At 41.4% G+C, this 23,494-nt stretch overlaps 1 protein-coding gene across 1 annotated transcript in view; it reads right to left on the reverse strand.

Annotated features, from left to right (window-relative positions):
- Window positions 1-23,494, reverse strand: part of LOC121907520 (titin-like) — a 254,288-nt gene that overhangs the window by 220,693 nt on the left and 10,101 nt on the right. The window contains exons 3-28 of the mRNA XM_042427130.1: window positions 22,430-22,533; window positions 20,771-20,974; window positions 17,685-17,972; window positions 17,493-17,575; window positions 16,495-16,709; window positions 16,210-16,285; window positions 15,606-15,761; window positions 13,346-13,351; window positions 11,066-11,125; window positions 9,952-10,210; window positions 8,807-8,876; window positions 8,502-8,699; window positions 7,880-8,022; window positions 7,589-7,737; window positions 7,270-7,497; window positions 6,592-6,839; window positions 6,032-6,264; window positions 5,783-5,947; window positions 5,492-5,660; window positions 3,677-5,373; window positions 3,305-3,583; window positions 2,949-3,215; window positions 2,333-2,605; window positions 1,818-2,081; window positions 1,414-1,674; window positions 270-530 (exon numbers count right to left, since the gene is read on the reverse strand). Of these exons, the coding sequence (XP_042283064.1) occupies window positions 270-530; window positions 1,414-1,674; window positions 1,818-2,081; window positions 2,333-2,605; window positions 2,949-3,215; window positions 3,305-3,583; window positions 3,677-5,373; window positions 5,492-5,660; window positions 5,783-5,947; window positions 6,032-6,264; window positions 6,592-6,839; window positions 7,270-7,497; window positions 7,589-7,737; window positions 7,880-8,022; window positions 8,502-8,699; window positions 8,807-8,876; window positions 9,952-10,210; window positions 11,066-11,125; window positions 13,346-13,351; window positions 15,606-15,761; window positions 16,210-16,285; window positions 16,495-16,709; window positions 17,493-17,575; window positions 17,685-17,972; window positions 20,771-20,974; window positions 22,430-22,533 (6,356 nt within the window). The remainder of the gene's footprint in view (window positions 1-269; window positions 531-1,413; window positions 1,675-1,817; window positions 2,082-2,332; window positions 2,606-2,948; window positions 3,216-3,304; window positions 3,584-3,676; window positions 5,374-5,491; window positions 5,661-5,782; window positions 5,948-6,031; window positions 6,265-6,591; window positions 6,840-7,269; window positions 7,498-7,588; window positions 7,738-7,879; window positions 8,023-8,501; window positions 8,700-8,806; window positions 8,877-9,951; window positions 10,211-11,065; window positions 11,126-13,345; window positions 13,352-15,605; window positions 15,762-16,209; window positions 16,286-16,494; window positions 16,710-17,492; window positions 17,576-17,684; window positions 17,973-20,770; window positions 20,975-22,429; window positions 22,534-23,494) is intronic.

Raw genomic sequence — 23,494 nt, forward strand, 5'->3', positions numbered from 1 at the left:
ATATAGCACTTTCCAACAAAAGTTAGAAATTGCTTCAATGTGTGCTCCGTAAATTTTTCTGATATTTCTTGTGCACAAGTGAAATTTTGTCCTGACAGGGTTAGGGGGTCACTAAAAACATTAGAACATTAACATCAGAATTGAAATCCATTGAATCTAGCATCTTGTTTGTATTGTGATGCTGAGAATCATCTTGGATATCACCCCATACGTCATGATGTTAGAATAACATACACTGTAAATGTGTGTGGTGAGAAGCTGGTACCTACCCTCCACCTTGAGGTTAGCAGTGGTTTTGGAGTTGGCCACCTGGTAAGTGTACTCTCCAACATCCTGAGGTCTGGTGATGATGATGATGAGGCGTCTGACAGCTCCCTTCACCTCGCTCACCATGTTCTCATTGAAATCAAAAGCCTCACCATCTTTTAGCCACTTGCCCTCAGTGTTGGCATTGGCAACTTCACATTCCAGTTCTGCTGTCTGAGACTCTGCCACTGTCACGTCCTGCAGGGGCCGTGTGATGGCTCCACCTGGTGGAAACACAAGGAAGCATTTTATTTTATGGTTCTGGGGCAACAAAGCAGCTTGCCAAAAGGTCATGGGTTCAAGAGAGAGTACAAAAGAGAATTCCAACATACTCACTCTGTATAAGTGGCACTAAATGACAAATACCTATGTCATGACAAATGCTTATCTACTAGGCGTGTGACGGTACACAAAATTCAAGGTTGGGTATGTACCTCAGTTTTGGGGTCACATTTCGGTACATTTTCAGTACAGAAGAGGAAACAAAAGAAAGGTAGTGGCTCAGGAGGTCGTCCACTAATCAGAAGATTGGCGGCTCGATTCCAGCTCCTCCAGTCCACATGTCGAAGTGTCCTTGGACAAGGTACTGAACCCCAAATTGTGTGAATGTGTATGTGAACATCTATGTGGTGCACTGCCAAAATATTCTGGTTGGAATTCACACTAGAATTATTGTTCTGCATGTCGGAGTAAGTGGATTGTAAAAGTATTTTGGCTGTAATTGTCTGGGTCATGGAGCATACTGAACTGAGGCAGTCGCTTACCGAACTGAACATACTGAATGGTTCGGGATGAATACATGTACCATTACACCCCTATTATTTACCATCTTGTTCATATATACAGTATTGTGCAAAAGTTTTGGGCACTTAAGATGTTTAGGTTCATTTAGGTTCATCCATTATGCAATACCATTGGGGCAGTGTCTGACTGGTCCCAAATGTATTTTGCTGCATGACCACAACTACAAACATACAGCCAGAGTCATTAATAACTATCTTTCGCAACAAGAAGAACAAGGAGTCTTGCAACAGATTGTATGGCCTGTTTGGAATGTCAATGTAGTGAATCACAAAACTCAAAAATGTCTCAAAATTAGGGACCTACCAGAGACAATGAGCTTAGCATTGGATGTCTTTTCACCAGCATGAAAAGTGTACTGCCCCTCCTCATCCTTCATGGTGTCGATGACAGTCAGAGAGTGAGCCTTGTCCTTAGACTCCATCTTATATTTGTGCCCAGGTTTGAGTTGCTGGTTTCTGAAGGTCCAGACTGGATGAATACCAGGGTGAGAAACTTCAACGTCAAAGGTGACGTTCTGGGACTCTGAGCACACTTTGTCCTCCATGTGCTTTACAATGTGTACCTCTGTAACAACATCAGCATGGTTAGAATATTGAACTGGAAATTTGTGACTTGTGAATGAACAGTGAGTGTTCATTCTACAGAAAATGAAAATATTCATAGACATTTTGAGACCTAAAAACAATTACAGGAGTATAAAACCTTACTTTCGACAGTCAGGTTACAGCTGGTGTCAACTTTGCCAACCACCAGTTTGTAGTGTCCCTCATCAGAGGCGTAGGTCGTGGAGAAGACAAGGCGCTGCTTGGCTCCTTTTGCCACCATCTTTATTCTGTCACTGGGCATCAGCAGTTTGTCGTTGTGATACCATTTGACTGAGCTGATGTCCTGAGCGGAGATCTTGGCTTCCAGAACAGCCTTGGTGCCTTCAATGGAGGACACATCCTTCAGTGGCACCACAATGTCAATAACTGCAAGGAAAGACAGAAAAATTATAATCAAAGAGGTGAAAACACAAAAAGAAAGGGTTCAAAGTGTTCAAGTGATGTTTAGGGATTAGTATGGCTTAGATTTGATCAAACCAGACACTGCTTCTGATTCCAATTGTGGTTGAGATTCTTGTCATTTTAAGTTAGACAAGAATGGCAGTAATGGGCATGTTAAATTACTGTTGGAATATACGACTCATTGATACGAATAGGAACAAATTTCAGCCTCTTACTCTGAACGTTAAGTTTGCATGAGGTGGAGATGTCCTGGGCAGGAACCACAAAGGAATAGGAAGCTGCATCTTCTCTGCTGATGTTCTCCACCAGCAGCTTGTGGATGAGTTTGTCGATTACTATGTGGACACGATCTGAGGCGGAGATGGCCTGGCCATTCTTCATCCAGGTACCCTCAACATTCTCCTGGGAGAACCTGACCTCCAGCTGAGCAATGTCACCCTCACAAACTGTGAGGTCGGTCAAGGGCTGCATCAGGGTCACCGGGCGCACTAAAGGTAGAGAGACCCCGTTATTATAACATTACACAACAGCTACCAATGACTGAAACAAAACATGCCACTAAATGTGAAAGAGCAACCAGGTTAGCAAATTTAAATGCATTAAGGGCTCTCTTTGTTTAGAACTACAAGTCAAGTACAACAAAGCCCAATCAAGTACAACAAAGCGCCCAATCCCAAATTCTGTTGCTGTGGGTAAAGATAGAGGTTGAACTTTGTAGAAATCGAAATTTAGCTAAAATGAAGCAGAAAGGTTTTTCAAGAACAAAACTCATGGTAATAGTGGGGATACCCAGAGACTCCACATACTTTACTACTCTATAAAGTTGCTTACATTGCATCTTGAGTGAGGCACTGGTTCTCAGATCTCCACATACAAAGGTATATTTCCCCTGGTCCTCTTTCTTGACATCCTTGACAGACAGGTTGTGTCTTCCCCGGCGGGAGGACATGACGTATTTACCACTGGGAGAGAGCTCCTTATCTCCGAAGAACCAGCTGCCCTCAGCGTCCTCACGAGATAGCTCAACCTCAAACTCTCCAGAGTAGGTCTCTGGAACCTCAATGTTCTCCAGTTGTTTGATGATCTCCAGCGCAGCACCTGGACACACAACAATATCAAGAACATTCTCTAGCAATCCACCCATGTAAGACCTAAGAAAACAGAAAGATGTTGGGTGTCAAGATCACCTTCTACATGGAGCCTTGCAGTGGTCCTGACAGTCTCGTCTTCTGTAATCACACAGCTGTATTCTGCATCATCCTTCATTTCAATCATCAGTACAGACAGGAAGTGGACCTTTCTGTCTGAGTGCATTCTGTATTTGTCTCCAGAGATCTCCATGTCGTTCTTGAGCCATTTGACTTTGACAAAAGGTTCGCTGGTTTCACACTCGAAGGTCACCGTGGTGTCCTTCTCATTGGCATTGATGTCCTCCAGGTTTTGGGTAAAGGTAATTGCTGCTTTGGCTGCAAAGGGGAAATAAGAAGTGAGGCTGTGTAATGAATTGAGATAAAGACACAATGATGCTACTAGAGAGATTTGGTATAAAGTGACAATACCTTGCACCAGCAGGAAAGCATGGCTTGAAGACTCCCCAGCGACATTCATGGCTTTAACCATGATGCTAGCAGAATCCTCTGCTGTGACATCTCTGATCACCAGTTCACACACATGGTCCTCAGGCCAGTACCAGTAAATGCGGTCAGACTTCTCCAGTTGAATTCCGTTCTTGAACCACTGGCACTCAGGGTCTGGTCTACCAACCACTCTCACACGGAAACGAACCTCATCCATGGGAGCAACAGTCTTGCTTGCAATGCGCTCCAGGATCTTGGGTGCTTCCATGCTGGGGGAGAGCTGGACCCTCTCTGGTTTGATTGTGGGGATAGTCAATTTTCCCTCTTCCTCCATCCTCTTCCTCTCAGCCTCTTCTTTCTCTTTCAGGCGATGAAGCAGCTCATCCTTTGTCTTCTTCAGTAAATCCTCATAGGATTCGTCCCTCTTGCGAGACTTGAACTCCACAGCAGAAATAGATTCGTAGAAACCTTCCTCTGTCCTGCGCTTGAACTTGCTCTTCAGCTCATCTGACTCTTCAGAGGTTTTCTCGCGAACTACTCTGTGTGTCTTTTTCAGCTTAACAACTTCCCTCTCCTGTGCAGCCTCAGCAGGTCGGTCAACCTTCACAACATCGAATCCGATTCTGCCAGACTCATGTGGGGCTTCTGCAGATTTTGCTTCTGGAGCACGACGCAGGACAGATCTAAAGTCCTCTTTTTGTTGGATTTCCAGCTTCACAGTGTGCTCAGTTGTGCCCAAAGGATTGTCTGCAACCACCCTGACCTCTCCTGAATCATAGGATTTGATATCAACAATCTCCAAGTAGTAAATACCGTCATAACGAAGTTTGTATCTCTTGCTTTTGCGGATTAGTTGTCCGTTGAGGTACCAGTTAACCTTGGGCGCTGGATAACCAGTCACTCTGCAACGGAATCGGGCAATGCCACCTTCGAACACTCTGGTTGGTTCGGGAAGCAGGACAATTTCAGGTTTGGTCTTTTCAGTATCTTCGTCTGTGCTGACTCCTGCTGGTCCTCCTTCATGAACCATGCGCTCAATCTCATCAATTCTGTGTGCTCCCTTCCTCCCTTCAGGAAGCTGTGTTTCCTCAACAAGACCCTTCTCATCCTTGACAATCAGGGTGGCCGAGGTCTGGTCGACTCCAAACTTGTTAGTAGCTCTGCAAGTGATGACACCGCTGTCTCTAGCGTAAGCGACTTCATAGTCAAGACTGCAGTAGCCAAATTCGTTGACCATGCGCAACCTGTTAGCAGCTTCCAGAGGTTTGCCGTCATGCAGCCACTCAACTACCATAGTGGGGTCACCAATAGGGGTCAGTCTGCACTCGAAATGAGCTGGACCGAAACGCTTCATTCTGATAGAAGTCAGCTTCTTTTTAAACTGTGGCTTCTGCTGCTTCTCTTTGTCATAAAGGTCTCCCTCCTCCCACTGCTCTTGACCATAACGGAGATGAAGGGGCTCCAACTCTGGAGCTGCAATCTCCTTGGCCTTGTAGGTTCCTTTGGTAATGATGAGCTTTCTCTCAGCTTGAGGTGCAGCGAAGTCCACCTCAACATTGACTCTGCAGCGAGTAGTGTCTCTGCCAGCTTTGTTGATGGCTGTGGCTGTATACCAGGCACTGTCTGAGCCTGAAGCAGAGGGGATGTGGAACTTGGCCTCTCCTTTTGTACCGTCAATCCTGAAACACGTAACCATTTGGATCACACATTGATCAGGATATTTGGTTTACTTCTCTAAACCTTTACACTCATCAAACAAAATTCATTCATAGCTAAAAAAAAATCGAAGATACATACTTGATATGTGGGTGCTTCTGTGGGCTGATAATGTCACTGTTTTTCAGCCAGACAATGTCAGGCAGGGGGTTTCCAATGGCTTTGACAGCCAACTCAACCAGGGTCCCCTGCTTTACAGTGATATTCCTCAGCTTCTCAACAAACTGAGGACGTGCCAGGGTCTCACGGGCTGTAAATGATGAAATTCAATACAGGTCAAGTTGACATAAAATATACCATATATCAATCTTTCTTAAACTGAAAGAAACTTGAATTCTGATCCAGTGAAATACACTTGTGTTGGGAACTTACCATCAACATTAAGAGTTACAGAGACAGAGGTTCGTCCAGCTCTGTTCTGAGCAACAACTGTCCACTCTCCAGAGTCTTGGGGCAGGGCTGGGACGATGATCAGGGACTGGATGCCGTCCTCTTTAATTACTATCTTGTGGGTGTAGTCATTGACCACTTGTTGTCCTGGAAAAAAGAGGGATTAAATTGTTTTACTAGTGGTAGAAGCAACAGATATAGGTGCACTTTGTTGAACCTTATTTCTCTTACCATTGTGGAACCAGAATGTGTCAGGCATTGGTCTGCCAACAACCTTCAGGTCGAATCTGGCAGTTTGCCCCTCCGAGCATTTTATTGAAGAAGGCTTCATGACAAACACAGGCTTGTAGAGTCTCTCCAGCTGAGCCTCGTCTGTCTCCTCAAGCCTGCGGGCAGGAGAACGTCCAGGAGAACGGCTGGAAGAACGGCCAGGTGAGCGGCTCAGAGAACGAGGAGATGTGGACCTGGGACAGAATTAAAAGTCATCAATATCTAGGTATTTATTATAGCTCAGTATTGGGAGACTTTCAGAATGACAAACCATGTACTACTAGTAGCCAGCAGCATGATGTCAATGACTGTCTCCATTTTTTCAAATAGGTCTGGCTATCACAATCTGTTGACGACTACTTTCAACTTTTACTGTAGTGCTGCTGCTCTGAAACAACCACTCTGTTTCAATGGACAAGGTTTTTTGGGCTTTACCAGAGACCATCTGTTGTTTTTGGCATAGTTAGTGTGAAAGCTCCTTAAGCAGTATGTCTCAGGTTTTCAAGTACATTAAACCTTACCTAATCCTCTGCATTGCTGGCTGTGGTGTGAATCTCTGAGGTGTCGGTGTCACAGCTCCAGATGGTTCCACATAGAGCTTTCCAGAGCTGACTGCATTTCCTTTAATATTGGCGGCGAAGGCAGTGTAAACACCTTCATCCTCTGGCATAACCACTGGCAGACGCAGGCTGGCTCGTCCGTCCTGAAGAACCTCAACCTGGTATCGGCCTCCAGGCCTGATACGCTGACCATCTTTGAACCAAGCAATCTGGCAGAAGACAGAAGATCATTTACAATACACAGGTTTTTAAGCTTTCTTTAGTAAAACTAATTTCTCCAGTATAAGAAGGAACTTATCCACTGTTTGCAAATGCACAATGATACTGATATCTATTAAGGGCCTGGCAACAGCTCGTAACACTTGTTGGCAGTGAGATAAACACAAACCTTAACTATTAATAATTATTAATGACAGTCTATTAAGCATGGCAGTGACGCCTGCAGTGACATTATCAAAATAACCAATAGTAGGAGCCACAAAAACTGTACATATAATTTGAGAGGAGGAGAACTTTGGCACATGTGCTCTAGGCTTATGTATTAGATATAGCACCAGGTGTGGTGAAAGTTGATTGGGCATTTTTAATACAAATTTTTTACATTTAGATAATATTTTGGCTATATTTTCAACTAAATACCTTTGGCAGTGGATTTCCGGACATCTTGCAATGGAAAGTGACACCCACTCCCTCCATGATCCTGTAGTTTTTGACGGGTGTGTCAAAGGCCGGCTGCACTGCCTCCTCTTCTGTTGCTGTCACAATCAGCTCTCCGTCCTCTGTCACCAGCTCTCTATAGGTAATCCTCATGATACGGAGCTCAATCTCCTGGATGATCCTCTCTTCAAAGGCTGAAGTTAAGAATTCCTGCAAAAAACATTTGTCATTGTCAGTATTAAATATAAACTGATGATTGCTGAGACTTCTAAATAATCTTGGACGTTTAGTAAGAAAGTACCGTTTCTGAGACAAAGCTCATTGGGGTCGTCACCCTCCTCTGTTCCAGTTCATATTGACTCACGACCACAGACGGCTCCTGAACCACCGTCGTTGTCACTTCAGTTTTATATGTCACGTCATGCTGCTTCATGTAGGCTTCATATTCCTCTGTAAACACAGATGCAGACACACTGTGAATCACTGGTTCAACAAAGCTTTCCTTAGTGCATTCAAATGATTTTCTTAATAGAAGATGTCTTTCTGAAGTTGAGCATTGAGATGTGATAAAAAAACACAAGGATGCAGATACCTTCCTCCAGCAGGGTGGCGGAGGCTGAGGTTTCTCCGTGTGGATTCTTGGCAAAGATGGAGTATTCTCCGGCATCATCAGCGAAGGTCATGGAGATCTCCAACCTGCATTCGCCAGTCTCCTTCTTGTAGGCAACTTTGTATCTGAAGACATGCATCACAACAATAGTTATCTGTTTTGATCTTTCAACAAAGAGATCACAACAGATGCTATATGTATCTGAACCTCTGTGCTGACAGAGGTGTGAAAATATCACAACCAAACATGAGAAAAAACTGCGACAAGTTGAAATTGGAGCTGTAAGTAAATGTAATCAACTAACAGGCTATGTCAGCCACTAAAATCCTCCTCTTCATCATTTTCTGTGTGGGCAAGATTTGATTTTGCTCTGAATAATCAGCAGTGATTCCCATCCAGGACATCTCAGTGTGTGCGTGTGTGTGTGGATATGTGTGGTTAACTGCAGTATATCATCCCATGGGGAAATACAAAAATTGTCAGACCAAACATAAACCATGGCTGTGTGTTTTAGGGACTGGAATCAGGCTATGAAAAGGTTTCAATACATCAACAATAATAACAATAAGACAGGTACTAACAGAAGGTGATAGGAGATTTATACCTGTATCCGGTAGTGAGCGGCACACCGCTCTTCTTCCAGATGATGTGTGGTTTTGGGCTTCCTCCGACCTGGCATTCGAAGACAACACTCCCTCCCTCCACCAGCTTCTGAATGGTCGGCTTCTTGATGAAGAAGGGAGCAGCAGTCTCTCCTGTGCTCACCTCCACCATCGCCTGTTCTTTTGTCTCAATAGCAATACTGAAGAGAACCAACAGCTCGTTCAAATACTGCAGCTGGTTAAACTTACATCTTATATTCCAGTGGTTAATTAGAAACTGTTGCAAGCATTAGATTGAACAACTCACCTTTTCTCTTCTGTGACTCCTATTTCAGTGACAGTCGTCGTCTCTTCTCTGCTCTCAATTTCTTCTGACACTACAAGAGAGTAGGAGTTGAACGGATGCAGCATTAAAATGTGAAGGATCTGTTTGTGCATGTTTTTTTTATTTACTTATTACAAATGTTATATACTTTCTTTCCTGTTGAGCATTTTCCAAATCATACACATATACAGCTTTAAGTTTTCCTAACTCTTCCAGAGAGCCACTAGTCTCAATTAATTTCTAAAATCAAACTGAAAATCAACTTTCATCAACTGTCATTGTACAAGTTGATTGATTTGAAAAAGTATGTAAATGCAAAAATGAACATGAACACTCTTTTCACCCACATTTATTAGAACAATGCACCCAAGCAAATTAAAATTTTTGTTGGTTGTATAAATTTCCTGCCATTAAATACTGAAATCTTAGATTTTAACATAGTTTTTACATTTTAATATGTCCCTCCCTAAGAGGGGAATCGATAAATCGACAGTGCTCCAACTGCCAACTAGTAGCATGAAACTGTTTGAATAAATTATGTTGTGTTGAAATGTTTGCTGACTCACACACCTTTTTAGAAAAGTAGCATTTTTTAAAAAAGGGGAATCATGACCCTTTAATATTCATCTCATGACAAGTATAATTACAATTACAATACATTACATCACAGAGCTGAGCAGGGTTTTCTTTAGCAACTGAAACCATGATAAAAAATATTTGTTGACAACCTTTTTTTCATGAGGAAAACTATATAAAAAACTATATATATATACATATATATATATATATATATATATGTATATATATATCACAATTTTTGCAATTGTTGCTCTAATAAGTATCACTTAAGCATTGTCAAATGTCTCTGCCAGTAGTGTTAGCTAACATTAGCTTAGATTTGTGAACTAAATTCACCCCAAAAAATCCACAATGAAAATGACACAAAATTTCCATTACAAAAGCAAGACTAAAAAGACTTTTTGTTCACTAAAACTAACAATAACAACAATAATCAAATTACTAAAAGTAAAGCCCAATGTGAGCTGGAATAAACGCCAGCCCCCCCCCCCCCCCCCCCCCCCCCGCAGAGCATAAGAGGGTAGAGATACTGTTAGATATTGTGTTACCTTTGACGAGCAGGTAGCAAGAGGTGCTGACGGTTCCTGCCTCGCTGGTGGCGGTGCAGGTGAAGCGTCCGCTGTCTTCAGCGAACGCCTCGCGGATCACCATCCGGGCGAATCCGTTCTCGTAGGTGATCTGGAAGTCAATGGAGCTCTCGATCTTGTAATCTTCTCTGAACCACATTATGACGGGAGTGGGCTCACCACTGATCTGGCACTCCAGGGTCACCGACTCGCCCTCAGTGACCGTTACATTCTTCAGGCCCTGAACAGAAAAACAGTGACACCTTCAGAACAAAGTTTCAGTTTGTGAACTTTTCAATCTACAGAGTCACAAATCCAACATGCGACTGCGCCCAGTTTGTGACACAAAGCAAGTTCAACTTAGTCTGGCTTTCTTTGAGGTACCTGCTTCACTGAGCCTAACATTGTTGACCTTTGATAACTTGTATCATGCTGGTTTCCAGCTACGAGCGCGTTCAAGTTCTTAATAACAAGCATCATCACAACATGAATGAAGTATCATACGGCATGAGATGTAGTAATGATATCTGTAATAAGGTTATTGTGGCAGAAAAAAGTGATACTAAGTGAGTGTAAAATGAAAGTGTGCGGATTGTAAAGGCTTTTTAAAATATGGTTGCATTTTCAACATGTTCAGTGGCCTGGAATGACTTTCAGACACCAAAGCAGAGAACAAAAGTGAAAAAGGCCTGAATAAATGAAATGAATGCCTCATAAGGTTTATCTGACCAAAAATGTTGCATTTATAATTTAATAAGCTTATTAACAGTGCGCACAATTAATATGCCACTATAATCATCATTCATGAGTCTATTACTGTGGTAAACTATCTCTCTTATCTGCAGATAACCAGCTTGATTTTAATGAATCATATAATAAAGCAGTATTTGCATTTGAACCCCATAAAAGAGGTTTAATATTGAACACAATGTTTCTATATATATATATATATATATATATATATATATATATATATAATTGGTCACAGCGTACGTAGGATAACTCAGGTGCACTCTGCATGGCTCATTATGAGTAACCACTCAGCAGCCATATTTTTAAAAGGAAGGAAACAGGAAGTGGAGGGGGAAGTACTCACAGCAACAAGAGTGGGAGGAACTACAGGCTCCTGGGCTCTTGTGGGCACTGCAGCTGCCTCCTGAGATAAAACGACAACACAAGTCAAACATCATCGAACACAGAAAAAAAAAAGTAACGGTGGTGCTCTGTGAGGATGGACGGGTGGAAGCTGGTTAGAACAGATAAAAACCCTGCAGAGAGGACAGAGGGGTGAAGGTCAACAGGTAAAGACAGGCAGAAGAAGAGGAGGATTCTTCATGAGGCGGATGAAGGGCAGCATGTGATTGGCTGCTGCTTTGCGGTGAAGAAGGGGAACGCAGGTAACAGTCCACACAGGGTTAAATTGGGGGAAAGGGTGGGGGGGGGGAGCGGACCAACCTGAGGCTCCCAGTCCTCAAACTCCTCCTCGCTCATTGCGTAAGCCCCGCCCGCCTGTAACTCAAACTGACTCTGATATCTGGCGTCTTTAAACGGCGGCGGGAGGGGCTCCGGTGTCACTCGCATCTCCACTGTTGTTCTGCGAGACGGACTGGGAGACTTGACAGGCTTGATGACCTTTCTGTGAGTGGAGGGGGAGGATAACTCTTTGTGCAGAGTGGCAATAGCAGAGCCGGAGATGGACACCTGACCGAACCAACGAGAACAGCGTTAACCATCGACACAAACCAAACAAAGCTTCCAAAGTCCAAGGCTTCGTTCAGCTGCGGATTAGTGAGCGGAGTAGAGGTGGTGGAGAGTGAATCTTAGTCAAAGGTTGGATGAATTTTCCATTAGCCTTAAAAGATTTTATCTAAATAAATGTATCAATGAACAGGTTACCACAGCATGACTACAGTTAATACCCAGTTCCATGAAATTCTGGCCTGAAGATTTTCACAAGAAATTCAAAATAGTGGCCAAAAAGGAATTTCAGGGCACAGATAAGAGATTGATTGAAACTTTTCAATACTAATGTAAATACAATACACGAGTTTCAGTCCCAACCAAAACGAATTTCATAGAAATTATGTTGATATCGGATGATTCTGCATGATATACATAATTTAACATTTTAATAAGCTACACTGAAGTTTGTGTCCAATTAAAGACTTGCAATTAATGTACAAAAAACAAGAAAACAAAGCATAACCAACTGTTTTAGTGGCTTTACCCTAACCATACATTAACCACCTTAGTCATCCTGTTGTTGTGCAAATATTGTAGAAAGATATTTTGCACAATCGTTCAATATAGGATTGTTTTTTTAATACTCTGATAAATATTAAACACGTTATACTTCAAAACATTTTTTCTTGTTGAACGAACAAAGCAAAAGTTGTGAAATGTTGAAGGATCAGTCTGGCGATTTTCTATATTTTTCTTCATTTTATGTTTGGATCCAAACCAACAATGAACTGATCTACTAAGAAGTATTGTCTGTGCATCCAAAGCCTGATATATCTGATTCTTTTGTGCCGTAGACCTCCATTATTGTCCAAAAACTATTAAAAACATGTCAGTGAGCCACACTACTGCACTGGGTGACATGTTCTTTTGTCCCTGAAGGCTACCGTAGTTTGTTTGGAAACGGCTCCAATCAATATGACACTAAAGTTTGTGTGTCATCACCACAAACTGAAGTTACTGTAACAGCCTTGATGCTGTGGTAGCCTTACAAAAGAAAAAGTGATGTAATATTTTAGGATGGGTGATTCTGTGAGAAAGAGTTTAAAGTGCAACACACCACATAACAAAACAGTGGAGACTGTATGTTAAGATGGGTGTGTGTTAAAGATGAAATGGAGGTTTTTTTGGATGGCGACGGCGGGCCTGCAGCTCCTCTCCTTACCTCGTGGCTAGGTTCAGGTTTAGGAACGGAAACTTTAGAAACTGTGAAATGTGGAACTGGGGCTGGGGTGACACCAGTGTCCACATGGGAGGACATTTCTGTTGTTGTCTGAATCTGGAGTGACCAACAGAGTTTATTAAGTGGTTAAGAAAGTGTGTTATTATCAGATTTAATATCTTCTCAATAAGAATTCAGTAAACTCCTCCGACCTGGGAGACCTGGACTCTGCGCTGCTCTGAGGTCACAGAGGCAGCAACTTGCGGTTCAGTGCGTAGCGTTTTCATTTCAACATGTTTCTCTGCAGTCGTTGCTGCCTTCTGCATTATCTCAGCCTCTACAGCCTCCTCTTCTGCTCGACCGCCCTCTGCATGCACGGGCTGACGGACACGAGCAAGGTCAACAGCAGCCACCACTGTGGCCACCGCCCCGGCTTTTTTCCCTCCCTCTGCCTGGAGACACAACAAGCAGCACAGGGATCTCAGGACATCCATTGTACAAAGTCTGGAGGAAGATACGTGACCAGAAGCCCTAAAGACTGGAGAAAATACTCCCAAATGATGTTTACAAGAGCTTAAGAATACATCACCATCACAGAATCTATGACGCCATGCATCATGCAGCTTTAAGGGTGAAACATGCAGTTCACTCTCATTAAAACTGATGCAAAGACGAGATGGATTTAAAAATTTAGTTAAAAAAAGAAGATGCAGAAAGGAAAATGTAAAGAAGAGAAGATATTCAACTAAGGAAGTTGCTCCTTCCAACAACTCCAAAGCTGTCACTCAGTATTTAATTCAATCTCAATTCAATTCAGTTTTATTTATATAGCACCAAATCACAATAAAGTTATCTCATTTACACATATGTTGTTGGCAAAAACTTTTTTTATGGAGTTTTTTTCTTTTGTTTGGCTGTGTTGTACAGATTGTAAGTAAGATTGCAGTTTCAGCTTACATGCAGTAAAGAGTTGTGTTTAGCCTAGCTTAGCACAAAGCCTGGAAGAAGGGGGGAAACTGCTAGCCTAGTTCCATCAAAAGAGAAAAAACTAAGAAAAATCTGCTACAAATGTGGTCATTTGTAGCCAAAATAATCGTAAAAATCTATGTTGGAGAGACTGCTAAGCTATGACAAACGGTAACCATAACATAAAAAAGACAGCCATGTTATTGTGAACAATTTGCTCCAATGCTAACTGCTGCTAAAATCACAATATGTCCATTTTATATTTCTACGTCTACACCTGTTCAATAATGAAACAGAATATTTAGAGTAGCGGTTGTTGAATTTGTCCCTTCCCGGGCGCTTATGCCATACGGTGTCCCACAAAACTCAATACTTGGTCCAATCTGATTTGTGCTTTTACTGTTTTAGATCCAAAACTGAGGAACAACCTAGGGCTGCAATTGACCATTATATCGTTATTGATTCATCTTTCAATTATTCTCTCAATGAATCGATTAATTGTTTAGTCTATTAAATGTCAGAAAATAATGAAAATGGCTGATTAGAACAGAGTCCATCTAAGATGGAACAAAGTCCCGAACCCAAAGATATTAGCTTTACAATGATATAAAACTCACAAAAACAGAAAATCCTCACAACTGAGGACAAACTGATATCAGACAATATGGGGCATTTTTTCTCATTAATGACTTTATGACAATTGTTAATGATAATTGTTTCATATTTTATGGTATGGTATTTTTATGTGCACCTGTAAAGCACCTTGTAACAACAGACATAAAGTTTACTTCCTTAATTACTTACAATAGACAAAATGCAACATGTAAATCAGAGCGAGACTAGCTGTTGACCAGTTTACAGATACAGACAGATATAAGAAAAACATGTTTGACCAAACCAGAACAACAGTTTTAAGTCTTGCTAGCTTCCCCTAGAGGCAGTAGGTGGAGTTACTCCAAAAAAGGCATTTGATTTTACTTTAAAACAATCATCAAGAGAAGCTAAAATGGTTTTCTTCTGTCTGTTTTTTGGAGTAACTCTACTGTTATATGTTTTAAATATCAATAGATCTCCAGGTTTCTGGAATGATCTTAAAAGCGCTTCTGCTCGGGAAGCTAAACATATAAAGTTGTCCTGAATGTGATTAGTAAAATCAACATTAGCCGCTGATATGTTTAACAGACCGAGGTGATGTATAAAGAGAATGAGGAGAAACACTAATGAAGTAAACAAAGGATAAAATGAAAAAGATAAATGATTGAAGTGACAGTATGAGCAGCAGGTGGAGTGATAATAACAGACTGTGGTGGTCTACCTGCTCTCCGGACACAGTGGCTTCAGGCGGCCCCCGGATACGAGCCTGATCCACGGCCGCCACCACGGTAGCCACCGCCACGCTCTTATCCTCCTGGGAAACATGCTCATCCTGATGCATTCACAGCACATCAACACATGTTCACTCTACATCCAACACACAAGCAGCTGGGCCAAGGCACTGTTTCATTTCACAACATTTTTTGGAATGCATAATTGAAATTTGCTACAGCTGTATTATTTGATTTAAAGGAGAATTCCAATCTGCTGGAACAAGTCAAGCTCAAACAAGTTCAGTAAGTCCACCATTACTGTATTTTCTGCTCACTTCCTGTGAGTGGCCTTAAAGATTGGATGCACTGATTCAAACCAACTTAATGTTTTATTCAGTCTGCATGCATGCATGTAAAGCCAGCACAAGTTCCCCTTAAAGAGGTGACTCCACCATCCTCACCTCTCTGGTGGCGCTGACCTGCTGCTCCCAGTGTTTCTCCATGTGAAGCTGGGTGGCACTGCTCACACTAGTCATGCTGGTCACACTGGTGTAGCTGGATTCAGCCATATAGTCTCCCTGCTTCCATGGTGGCAGGACCTCTGGAGAGGCAGACACCTGCAGGAGGAAGGCACCATGTTAATGATGATTACATTAAGTCTTATCCATCTTTTGCACCTGGATTGGACAGCAGCAGCTCTTCATGAGCCCTTAGTAACTACTCCACATGGATGGTGATGTGCAAAAGTCTGAGTGACCAAATTTAATTCCCAGAAAGTGATGTTGTTCCAACAAACACATCTGGTAGTGTTGACGGGTGGGAAGCCGGTGGGGGATCATACGTCTGCTGCTGCACTAGCAACTCATTCGGCAACAGCATATGTCACAGAGGTAGCACATTGATGTTGACACCGAGGACGACAGCAGTGTTTGTAATGACAACAACAACGATGTTTAAATGTATTAATGAGTAAACCTCAATATTACTTTAGTAAACATTATAACTGAACTGAGATTGGACTTGGACAGCTGATAAAAGTGGCTACTGGGCAATAAATGTTCTCACCTGTTTCCTGATCATGACAGGAGACTTGACCGGTCTGATGGGAGAGACGGACAGCCTGCTGGAGGGAGAAACCGGTCTGTGGATGACAGTTAACACAAGACATGATGCAGATATAGCCCCAAAAACACCAAATATCTTGAGCAACTTTATTCCATTTCATGAAAGTCGTTATGGATCGCTATCTTGTTTCACTGATTCTTTGTTATCTTCCTACACTGAGACATTCTTTTTTCCCCCGTTCCTTTCTAAATCTTCAAGGCCTTGAATCCCAGCTCTTGTTTGTACCTGACAGGTGTGGGCGTCGGCCCTTTCACATGTCTGACAGGTGAAGGCGACTGCTGGCGTCCGCCCATCATCTTGGAAACAAAGGACGGTGGGGACTTTGAGGTCGGCTTTGGGGGAACCCGCGGAGGGGTTTTGTGAGCCAAATGCTGAGTCATCATTCCACCTTCAACGTGCATCTCCATCATGGTGGTGGCCTGGGAACTAACCTCCATCTTCTGAAGAGGAAAAATTACACATGGAATGATTTATTTCAGAGAAATAAATCGTAAAGCTTTTTATGTTTTAATGAATCCTATAACTAAGAACTTGTGCCTTACCCCGTGTCTAAACAGCAAGCACGTAAGGCGCGTTTTTCACTCTCATGTCACATGCAACAGATACACTCTCATTTTAATCTATGCAGCTGTCTGCACCTGCTCCGTGCAGACTCGCATCTCAGCCGCGTCTCATAGGCGTAACCGCGACCTGAAGTTTTACACACGTCGTTACAGTCATGTGTACTGGGCTCTGAGAGCTTCCAACACGTGGGTAACCTACACTCAACAAAGCACTTGAACGCCTCCAGTGTAGCTGCATAGACGGAGCTCTGCTGCTCACGCTATGCTTGCTGTCTAGACATACGGTTAGGATCATGATGACTCATCTCACAGGGCTTCAGTTTTGACAAACACCACATGATTCACACACTTTATTACTTAATCTAGATGTTTGTTTTAAGTAGTAAGGACAGTTCATGCAGAAGGTTGTCGGTCACAAATACTTCAATATGTGAGATAACGAAATTACAATATCATGTTAGTTATGAAATTACAAAACGGACAAACATTTCCAGACCTGTGTCAAAAGAGAATCAGGTTTACTGAGTTATCTGGGTAAATAATTCCTTTTACATCAGTCTAAACTCCAAATTGTTTTGGGTTCCATTTTAATAAATCAAATTTATCCAGAAAACTCAGTAAAACTGCTTCTTGGAACAGACCCAGGTTGGTATGTCTTACCCTGTGCATCCCAGTCTGGGAAGTCACCATCTGAGATGTGGACACAATACTCTTGGATTTCTTAGCAGGTACAGCTTCCTCGCCTGCAAACACACACATGTAGATTCAGGTTCATCTGGATACAAAACAACTAAATCAAGTTTGATCATGTTTTCTAATCCTGTTAAAGTTCGTTCTGCCCGAGGGCCTCACCCTGAACCAGCAGCTCAGCGGTGGAGGTGGCTCGTCCGCTGCTGTTGGTAGCAGTCACAGAATATGTTCCAGAATCCTCGGGGAAGGCCTCAGCGATCAGCAGACTGTACAGGTCTCCTTCCTGAAGGATCCTGAAGTCGGCTGAGCTCTGGATCTCGGCCCCCTCTCTGTAGAACTTCAGCACAGGTGTCGGGATTCCTGTCACGCGGACGTCCAGCCTCACCTGGCTGCCTTGCCTCACTGTCGAGCTCTGCAGTCTCTGAAGGAAGTTTGGAGGCGCCGTCTCAGCTGCAGAGACAGAAAAAAAAGTCTTGTTAGCCTGGTTTTAATGATGACATGTGTACTTATTTACAATTAGGGAACCTTATTTATTTTGGTGGTTTCACTGAGGTGAAATTATCATTTTCAAGAGAGATCTGAGGATAAGAACACATTCACAGTCAGACTACCACACAACCAACATACAAGAAACAACAAACAAAGTGAGTCCTGCCTCGGTTAGTATATAAATGTGTGATATCTCAGTAATTATTGGATTGTGTGATTATAATATTAAATATAAAATGTATGATATTTAAATGAGAGAAGAGATGTGACATATTTTGAAAGCTTTATCGGTTGAGCTTCACAGATGATTTTTTCTTCTGGTCAGTAAACTCTGTGATTTATGTGATACAGAGAGCAATGAGTATGAAATTTGTCATTGGTGATAAATAATAACAACAAATCATGACATAATTTTATTTATTTACACAAGCATAAGCACCGATTAAAAATGATTTACAGAATAAGTATCTTAATACATTATAAATGTATTTAATGTTATTGTTTATTATTTATCTTTATGTTAAAATTTCCTTTAATTTCAAATTTTTCATTTAATGTAGTGATTTCTGTTTAAATTGTGAACTTTCTATACTATAAAGTGATGGATATGGCTGTATAAATGACTTAATAAAGTATGGATCAATGCACTGTGATGATGGGGCATATAACAGATGAGTAAAACAACGTTTAGAAAATTTAGATTTTTTAGTCATGAACATGAATTTGAACATGAATGCATGACATTACACTGATAAACCAAATTTAGGGTGTTTCTAAGAGTGACACTGGTACTATTGTAGATGTATAGAATACCATGTGTTTAGTCTTATGTGCATCTAAAGCAAGTCTGTGACGTGATGTAGGTTGAGCAGAACTAGAGGAATACAAAATCGCGTCACCAGCATTAAAACAAAGTTATTTTAACATCCGTATACCCTTTAATTACGCTCGAGAGGAAATGTACATAGTTGTAACAGGAAATGAAAGACAATGAAACAGTTTAACAAGGAACAGAGTGGAACACCAAAAACCAATTTTTGTTTAGTGAGTAAAGGTGAAATAAATAGCCGCACTAGCAGCTCAGGCTGGTTTTATGCAGGAGGTTTAAATGAGGGTCCATCATCAGTGTGATGCAAAGATAAACAAATAAGAATAAAGATTAACAAATACATTTTAACTTTGACTTTGTCACATATCTTAATTAATTATAACTGTTGGTTTATTATCAACTACTTGACATGTACAATTTTATAACAGAGGATCAATTTCAAGCTGTTAATAAACGTGACATTCCTCTTAAGGAAAGCTATGCTGCAACAGATGCATCTATATTGGTTTTATCACTGGATTAAGTAACAGGCCATGCCCACCACATAGCCACGCTCATGCCTCACAGCTCAGTGCAGGATAAACTTAGACTGAAGCTGAGGCAGAAAGAGAACATCATTTCATTTATTTATTTTTAGTGAAACATTTTGGGAAATTTGTTTATTCGCTTTCTCTCTCGTGTTTCTCTGATTTAGATGAGAAGATTGATATCACTTTCATATCTCTATGGTAGATATCAAGTTTAGGCCAGCTTAGCGTAGCATAAAGACTGGAAACAACTAGCCCGTCTCGGTACAAATGTAACAAAATCCACCTCCCAACACCTCTAAGGCTCATATATTAACAAGTAACGTCTTGTTACTTTCATCTGTACAAAAACTAATATTTTCGGAAGGTTTTGTGTCAAATTATTTATTGGTTGGGACTAGTTGCAAGGAAGTTACTGGTCCCAACCAAGAAATAGTCAGCTTCATAACTCTCCATAAAACTGCAAATTGTTCTTTTTACACATGAGTTTTTGATCCAATTAAACAAACGAGAATGTGTTAATTAGTGAGCTTAATTCTGTGCTTGGACAGAACATGAAGCAAATCTTTCACGCAGCGCAGTTGCATACAAAATCAATGCAAAGACGCAAGACTCCAGGCTATGCCAATTGATACAAATACAAGCCTGCGTGAGTTGAAAATGTTTCAGCTTGAGCAAAATATTTGCGCATAACGCAGGGCTTCATGAATGCACAGTACCAGTCAAAAGTTTGAACACATTTTCTCATTCAAGGTGTGTCCAAACTTTTGACTGATACTGTACGTCATGAACGCACAGAGAGTCGAAGAGAAAGGAGAGAGACTGGAGGGAAATAACAGAAAGAACCAGAGTTCCCAGGGAGTTCTGAGTTCAGTCAGAAGCTGAACTGAACACAAATACACAGAAACTCTCCTACAGACACAGTTGGTGCCTGCTGTTGCTAGCTAGCTAATGTGCAGTAGTGTATTTTGGCTGTTTGGGGCAAATAAACACAAATGATCCAGCAGTCAAACTTGCGTTTAGTCTGAACAAAGCTTTGTAGTGTTTGTTAGTGTTCTGTTATATGTTTTAATTGTGACCTGCCGAAGAGACTGCAGATGAAAATTAGCTATAAGCTAACTCTGGTACAGTACATCAAGTGGTAACATTTATGTTTTACACTGTACATGGTCCCAATAAATAAATAAGACAAGGTGCTGATAGGCTGATTTTATTACCTTTGGATAGAGCTATGCTAGCTGCCCTCTGTTTCTAGTATCTATGCTGAGCTAAGTTAGCTCAGTGGAAGCTTCAAACTTAGCATACAGACATGAGAGTGATATCAGTCTTCTCATCAGCAACCAAGTGAATATGTGTATTTCCCAAAATGTCTAACTTTTCCATCAAACAGTGAGAGATCTCACCTGTAACAAGGAGTTCAGCAGTGCTTGTGGCTTGTCCAGCACCATTGGTGGCTCTGACGGAAAATCTTCCGCTGTGTGCGGCGGTCACAGCGGGGATCCTCAGAACAGCGCGGCCATCGCTGAACGAGATCTGAACACCGGGCAAAGCGGTGGTGGAAAGAACCTGGCCATCACGGAACCAGCTCACCTCAGGAACTGGAGAACCTGGAGAGAACCCAACACCGATCTACTGTCAGAGAACCCAAAGAATTTCCTCAACTAAAGTTTTCTAACACTCATTGGGAAATCCTCTAGTCAGATGTTTCAGATGAATATATGTCATGTCTACAGATAGGTCAAGGACTTGTTTAGCCTAGCTTAACAAAAATTCCACAAGCAGGGAAAAACTGCAAGCCAAGCTTCACTACAAGAGAAAAAAGGTTGTTTTCAGCCACAATATTAACAAAAACATGTGATGTCTTTGTGAGACTGCCAAGCCTGATAGCCATGACATAAGCAAAGACAGCCATGGTATTATGGACAGTGGGGTAATTTATGCTAACATTAGCTAAGTAATCCTAATTTTAGAGCACCTACTATGTTAAATTGTATTCTGGCTGTTCCTTCCTTATGCCCCAAACTACAGAGCTAATGGTGTTGCTAATGAGCTAACACTTGTTATCTAGAAAACTATAGCAAGATACAACATTATTACTGTATCTTGTTAGCTATCAAGCTAGTCAGCTGTCTGTCCTGTAGTCAGCAGGGTTTAGTTAAAAGTAGAGTTGGGACAACACTCAAACCTGACAACTCCACTATGAATTCAGGACTTTAAAGATGCTGTGCTGCTGGTCCACAGATAGCTCAAATGCGAACTACTGCTAAAACCACAATGTCTCCTTGTCTCCAATGTTTCTTGCCTTGGTATTACACTGGTTAGCTAGCTTTGAAGTTGCTGGACAAAATTAGACTAGCAAAGTCACAGCTAGCATGATGTTTTTTCTAACTGTTTCTAAGTAGAATAGTGTTAACTAGCAAATAACACCACATAGCATTGATTGTGCTAATTGTGTTGTGGCTACACTTGCTAGCTAGTTTCGCCCTGCTTCCAGACTTTGTGCTAAGCGAGGTTAAACACGAGATGAAACTGACAGGCTACCCATCAGAATGTGGAGAGCAATAGAACAAAATATTTGTATATATTTGTTCCCTAATAAAGTCACAGTAATTTCAGTGTGCGGTGGTTAATTTTGATTTTCACCTTATATGTTCCTGTGACCGACCAGCACCTGACTGAAAATACTGGCTGTGCATGGGGAGTTCTGTCCTTAGAACAAAATATTTGTTTAAACAAGTAATAAACCTAAAAAAATATTAAAGCCAGTACTTTGAACAGTTTTTTAGGTTAATCCTGGTGTTAGCAGATCCATTACAACAATAGACTATTATTAACAACAACAACAACAAAAAAGCTTACAGGGTAAAACTGGACTATGATATCCTCAACTTTATTCTGTGGCTCTTTTCAAGGCAGTATTACAAATTGTGTTACACCTAAAACAGCTAATCAAAAAAAAAAAAATTAAAATAACAATGACATTAGCCTGATTTTGAGTTGAATCTCTCCATACACAATGTTCTGGAGTGTAATGTGCCAGTACAGTCAGAAAGCCTCCTTACCACTAACTTGAGCCTCGAACGTCGCGGCACTACCCTCAAGTGCCACGACGCTCTGCAGCGGCTGCGTGAATGTCGGCGCCTGTGTTGACATGTTGGTCGGCACCCTGCAGGCACAACAAAGACAAAAAAACAAACAGTCAGAACAAGCAGCTGAGAACTCTCTGAATTCATGGACCGACACCAGAAACATTAACGAATGGACCAGTATGTAGGATTTAGAGGCATCTAGCGTTGAGGTTGCAGATTGAAACCAACTGAAAACTGTGGAAGAGGACCTGCTCCCTATGTAGATAAAGGGCTCATTCTAAGGTAATGAAAACATGATTCTTATTTTCAGATGATTATACAATATTTAAAACATACCTATGAATATTATATTCTATTTCTGCCGAGTCTGTTCCAGTAGATGCCACTAAAATCTACACACTGCAATTTTAACAAACAGAAAAATTGTATAAAATTTACTTTTCTACTACATTATGTCTTCTACATTTCAGCACGTTTGTGCTGCTGGTTGATGGTTTGGGATGGTTTTCCTGTAGAGATAACTTTTTGTAGGCTGTGTTACTGGAATATGTGTCATGTTAGCTAGACAGACCTGACTTGTCTATCAAAGATGGCGCATGGTTGAAAAAAATGCAACAATGAGTGTCATATACAAATTCACCTCTGAACAGTAATTTTACTGGTTTCCAGCAAGTCGCTTAACTTCTAAATATTGAAAATGTCCATATACTGTACATATGACCCCCCCCACCCCAAACACCAGGGGCAACATTTTCTAAGACCCTTTTAATGTCTGCTAAAATGACAAAAACAATGTCATTATTGAAAAGCCAAATTTGAAAATGACTCTCTAAAAATCTAAATCTGGCTCACAACATTTTTAAAAAGGATCACACATTTTCATCCATTAAGTCCAGTATGCAAAACAGTCCTACTCTCAACTGTTATGATTATGTAATATATGACAAAAAAGTAAAAATGATGAAATGTTGACTGTGATTGATTATCTACCTACAGCAAGATACAACAGTCTGGGCTGGTTAACTTAAATGTAGTCAC

Source organism: Thunnus maccoyii, chromosome 11 (assembly GCF_910596095.1).
Source record: "Thunnus maccoyii chromosome 11, fThuMac1.1, whole genome shotgun sequence".
In the NCBI taxonomy this organism is placed as follows: domain Eukaryota; kingdom Metazoa; phylum Chordata; class Actinopteri; order Scombriformes; family Scombridae; genus Thunnus; species Thunnus maccoyii.